Source organism: Vicia villosa, unplaced genomic scaffold (genome assembly GCF_029867415.1).
Source record: "Vicia villosa cultivar HV-30 ecotype Madison, WI unplaced genomic scaffold, Vvil1.0 ctg.000456F_1_1, whole genome shotgun sequence".
Classification (NCBI taxonomy): domain Eukaryota; kingdom Viridiplantae; phylum Streptophyta; class Magnoliopsida; order Fabales; family Fabaceae; genus Vicia; species Vicia villosa.
In genome coordinates this window covers 346,331-351,028 of record NW_026705218.1, presented here as the reverse complement: position 1 = coordinate 351,028, position 4,698 = coordinate 346,331, and the positions used below count along the sequence as shown (strand labels likewise).

Below are 4,698 nucleotides of genomic sequence, written 5' to 3'. Positions count from 1 at the left end.
AATTGTAATCTACTAAAGGAGATGCCAAATTCAAAATAGTGATTACGTAGTGATTAATGTCTTTAAACTATATATACTATGATTAATGTCTTTAAACTAATACTAAAGGAGATGCCAAATTCAAAATAATTTGCTGTTACAAGAGAATAAATTTAAAAAATTAATAGAATTAAGAACCACTTAGCATCTAACCAATTGGCAATTTGATGATTTACTCAAACATAGTAAATGAGACACTCAAGTAATATTGTGGGATTAGGATTAGTGTACACTAATATAGCCTTGTAACTAACCGTTAGCAACAGTTAGTAAAACATATCTAACAGATTATAACTAACTGACTGACAAGTGTCAATCAGCCCTAGGTCTTACCTCAGTCAGCCCTAAGTCTTATCTGCTACAGCAGGTCATCAACAAAACCTATAAATAGATCCAATTAGTGTAACTAACAATTTTAATAAAATCACAATTCAGTTTTCTCCATTGATTCCAAGAGAATCATGGTCAATATTCAAAACTCCAACAAAACAAGACCAACCAGAAGTTGGAGTACAACAGAATTTGCCCTTTTCCTGCCAAACATCTTCCACGTCATCGAGCAGTGGGCCACAACTTGCCCATATATATCCATTAGTTCCAATGATTGATTAAACAAGTTCTATGCAAGCAATTGGATGTATTCAAACTAATCTTTATATTACAGATAGAATATATAAAAAAAAAATTTGCTCTGCAAAATTATATACAGGTCAATATAAAATGATCTAGTAGTGTGTAGAGTGTAGACAAAGGAAACAACCAATGGTGTAATGGTCAATACTTATCAAAATCATATAACTCTATGTTTTTGTACTTCTGGGATATAATCTCAGCTCGAACTTTTCTTGCTGTGTCTGTCGCACAACCAACCAGAATAAGAATAGATGTTCCAGCAAATCCCCGGAATGCAGTCAAGTGTGCGAACTGCTCAACAACTGCAGGTCCAGCAGCCAAGATTGCCAAAAATGTTGAACCCAGAACTGATATTCGACTAAGAACCTGTACAGTATATTATATTTTATATTAAGCAGTGTAAAATGAATGAATCCAATTGTTCTCTAACTAGCATGATCGGTTTCAGGAAAAAACATGTCAGTGATCAACATAAACTTCCAATTTAAAGATATGATAAAAACGGTAAGGAAATCATGGAGCGCAAGGCTAGAGAGATAAGAAAATTACTGTTTTGATAAATGTAGCAGTACTTTTGCCTGGTCTGACAAGTGGAATTGAAGCACCTTGACGTTTCAATTGTTCGCTCACATCATCAGGATCCAGTTGTAGGAAAGTATAATAGTAGTTGAAGAAGGCTATCAAAAATATGTTAAATGGAAGATAGAAGGAACCTACAAAAAACATCCGGTGAAGTAAAAGAAATCAATTATTGAAGAAACAAAAAGTTTAAGTGCTAGAAAGAATGTAAGGTTCCATTTCCATAATGTATTGGAAACAGCGTTGTAAAATATCAGCAATGGCGGATATCGGTGGTGGTTTTTTGGCTCTCCGCCATGACCGAATTGTGAAGGATGGCAGTGCCACGGAGCCATATGCAGATATGGCGATGCCATGTGTCGAAGTTTTGGCTCTCTGCCATGGTCCGTCATCGATAAGACTGATTGTGACAGAAAGGCCTATAATTCTTCAATCATTTCTTAGCAGTTTGTTTTCTTAAGATCACAGTTTAATAGAGCATCAAGTGCAAAAGGATTAACACCAAATGTCAGGACCAGACATTTCAAGCAAAAATATTTTGTTATTAAAAATCGAGAGATAAATCAACCACATACCTCCTGGATTCAAAGCCACTGCAGCAGTTTTTAGTGAGCTTAAACCAGTGAAGCGAGCTAAAGTACCCGGAAGAGCTAATGATGATGTAGAAAAAATGATAGGCATTACCCCAGAACTATTTACCTGCCAAAATTAGAAAATCTACATTCTCAAATTTAGAACTTCACTAAACTCTATTTTATGGATAATCAAATGCACAACACATCAAATAGTAATAAAAAGGTAGGTAAACGAGACAAGGACCTTAAACGGCAGGTAAGCAGATTTTTCAAGTCCACCGCTTTTGCTGGTGAATCTAGAAGCATAATTGATAGGAATTTTTCTCTCAGCTTCCTGAAAGTCATTATTGAAAGCAACATTTCTCAGCTTTCTAAAATACTTGTTCATTACCGATTGTATTCAATAATTGAAATGAGATTTACCTGAACATAGACAATACCAAGTACCAACAGAAAGAAAGAGACAATGATGGTAACAAGTCCAACATAGTTAGCTTCACTAAACGCCTGTGAAAACGTGCGACCAAAAGAAGCTGGCAAGTAGGATATAATGTTTGTAAATATCAAAAGCGATGTACCATTCCCAAGTTTGAGTTCGGTAATTTGTTCCCCAATGTACGTCGTAAAGACAGATCCAAGTGTGAGCAAGATAACAGAAGTAAGCGCCCACTCCGTAGTAAAATCATTCGCATAAGGACGCAGGAAAAGAACTTGTCCGATAGCCTGTACAACAGCAAATCCAACCGAAGCATATCTAGTATACTGAAGAAGCTTCTTCCTTCCCGCCTCCCCTTCTTTCTTCTGAAGATCTTGCAATTTAGGATACACTTGAGCAAGAAGCTGAAAAACAATCTGCGCATTAATGAACGGAACAATGCCAAGAGAGCATATCCCAAGTCTACCAATACCTCCACCAGAAAACGAGTCCAAAGTAGATAATAAACTGTTCTGATCCAAATTTCCGAGAAACGCGTCCCTATTAACTCCACCTAATGGTATATACACTCCGAGCCTCGACAATGCGAGAAACCCTAAAAGCTTGAGAAACTTCCCAGGCAGTGGACCATTAAAGAAATCACCAAAATCAATTGAACTATCCTCAATTGCAGCTGAGTTTGGAAATTCGGAAATACAAAAATGAGTTGCTAGATATTTTAAGAAACATATAATCGGAATCGGAATAAATTATAAAACAAACCTGCTACGCCTCGAGGTTTATCCTTTTCCGAAGAGGCTTGAAAGACAGTGAGTAGATTTTTCCAAGTAGGAGATGAATCAGTGTTAATGCCTAAAGGATCGAAGTTTGCTAGGTCGCAGCTGCGTGGGATTTGAAACATATTAGAGAGATTGCATTGTTGTTTGGTTGAAAATGGATGGAAGAAATGAGTTACCTGGTGGAGAGATTGGAGGAGGAGGATGAACGGAGACGGAGGGAGAGGTTGTGTTGACGGGAAGATGAACGGAGGAGACGGGGAGAGAGATTGGGTTTTGTTGGTGTGCGACGGTTGTTAAGCGACGGACAGCGGAGAGAAGGGGACGGTTTTGTTACAGTTATCAACATTATTATCCAGAAACTAACTTCAATTGCTAACAGTACGCTACTCTCTCAACTCTCAGCATTTTTTTTAAATCTTTATTAATAGCGTCATGCTAACGAGTGCCCCAGGGGCACTCTTTAAGCATTCTAATTAAAGAATATATTCTATAGAAAAGTTAACAATTTCAATTTCCGAGGCAATTAATACATATATTATCAAGAAAAACTTACTGTTTTAAGGCCTTAAAGAGTGCCCCTGGGGCACTCGTTAGCATTTCCCTTATTAATATGCACTAAAATATCCCTTTGCCGGTCGATATTATATAAACCGGATAAATAATAGTATAAAAGATAAAAATCAAATTTATAAATTTTAATGGATTTTTAATTAATATTATTTAAAAACATAATAAATTGAGAAAAATGATAGTGCACTTAATTTACACAATCACAATGTATCCGGTTAAGTTAAGTCATACTTAAAACTTTTTTATACTTTCAATACACCTTCATTAAAGTCTTTATATATTATAATATAAATTTAAGGGTTAATACATATTCTACCCAGATATATAGGTGCTTTTTAAAAAACTCCACTGTAAAATAAATTGAAAAAAAAGTGACGTAGTCAAATGTTCAAAAATTATTGTGGGTAGGAGTCGAACCCACAATGCTCCCCCTGTAACTCATCAACTAGGTTAGATGTTTTGCTTTGTCTAATCAATCCATTAAATGACTCCCCTTTGTATTTACAATAATAATATAGTGGAATCGTAAATACAAAGGAAGTAAGCTTTTAATATGATTTAATGCTTTGATTAGACCAAACAAAGCATCCAGCCTAGTGGATAGGTGTTGGAGTTGAAAAGGGAAGGATGTGGGTTCAAATCTTATCCATAATAATTTTTGAACATTTGACATATTTTCTTATATTAACAAAAATGAACATAAAATAAAGTGCCAACATTGCATTAAAAAAAAAATTAACATAAAAAATCACTTGGTCATCTAAGTCAATATAAAAAATAAAAATATTGTATATGAATGTTTTTGATATGCTGTTGGCTGGGAATTTCGACAAAGACTAAAATCCAGTCAAGAGAAAGGAATCCCAAAGGTTCGACTTGGAGAGAGAAGTACCTTAGTCGACCATAGCTCTAGTCGACTAAGAAAGACTCCATCAATAGTCAATTGGGCCTGAAAGCGCCAAAATTCCAAGACTAAACAAATAGTCCAGATCATGAGAGTAAGGGTTTTGGAGGGAAAAGATAATACGAATGGAGAACGTGGGTATTCATGGAAGAAAGTTAGAAGGAAGAACGTAGGGTTCCAGAA

At 35.6% G+C, this 4,698-nt stretch overlaps 1 protein-coding gene across 1 annotated transcript; it reads right to left on the bottom strand.

Moving 5' to 3' along the window:
• Positions 1–591: 591 nt before the first annotated feature.
• Positions 592–3,453, bottom strand: LOC131628467 (preprotein translocase subunit SECY, chloroplastic). The gene is made up of 7 exons (XM_058899308.1): positions 3,218–3,453; positions 3,025–3,143; positions 2,250–2,935; positions 2,071–2,160; positions 1,827–1,950; positions 1,222–1,385; positions 592–1,038 (listed from the first exon to the last, which is right to left on the bottom strand). The coding sequence occupies exons 1-7, from the start codon at positions 3,385–3,387 to the stop codon at positions 814–816; spliced, it is 1,578 nt and encodes a 525-aa protein (XP_058755291.1). The 5' UTR covers positions 3,388–3,453; the 3' UTR covers positions 592–813.
• Between the last annotated feature and the right edge of the window lie 1,245 nt (positions 3,454–4,698).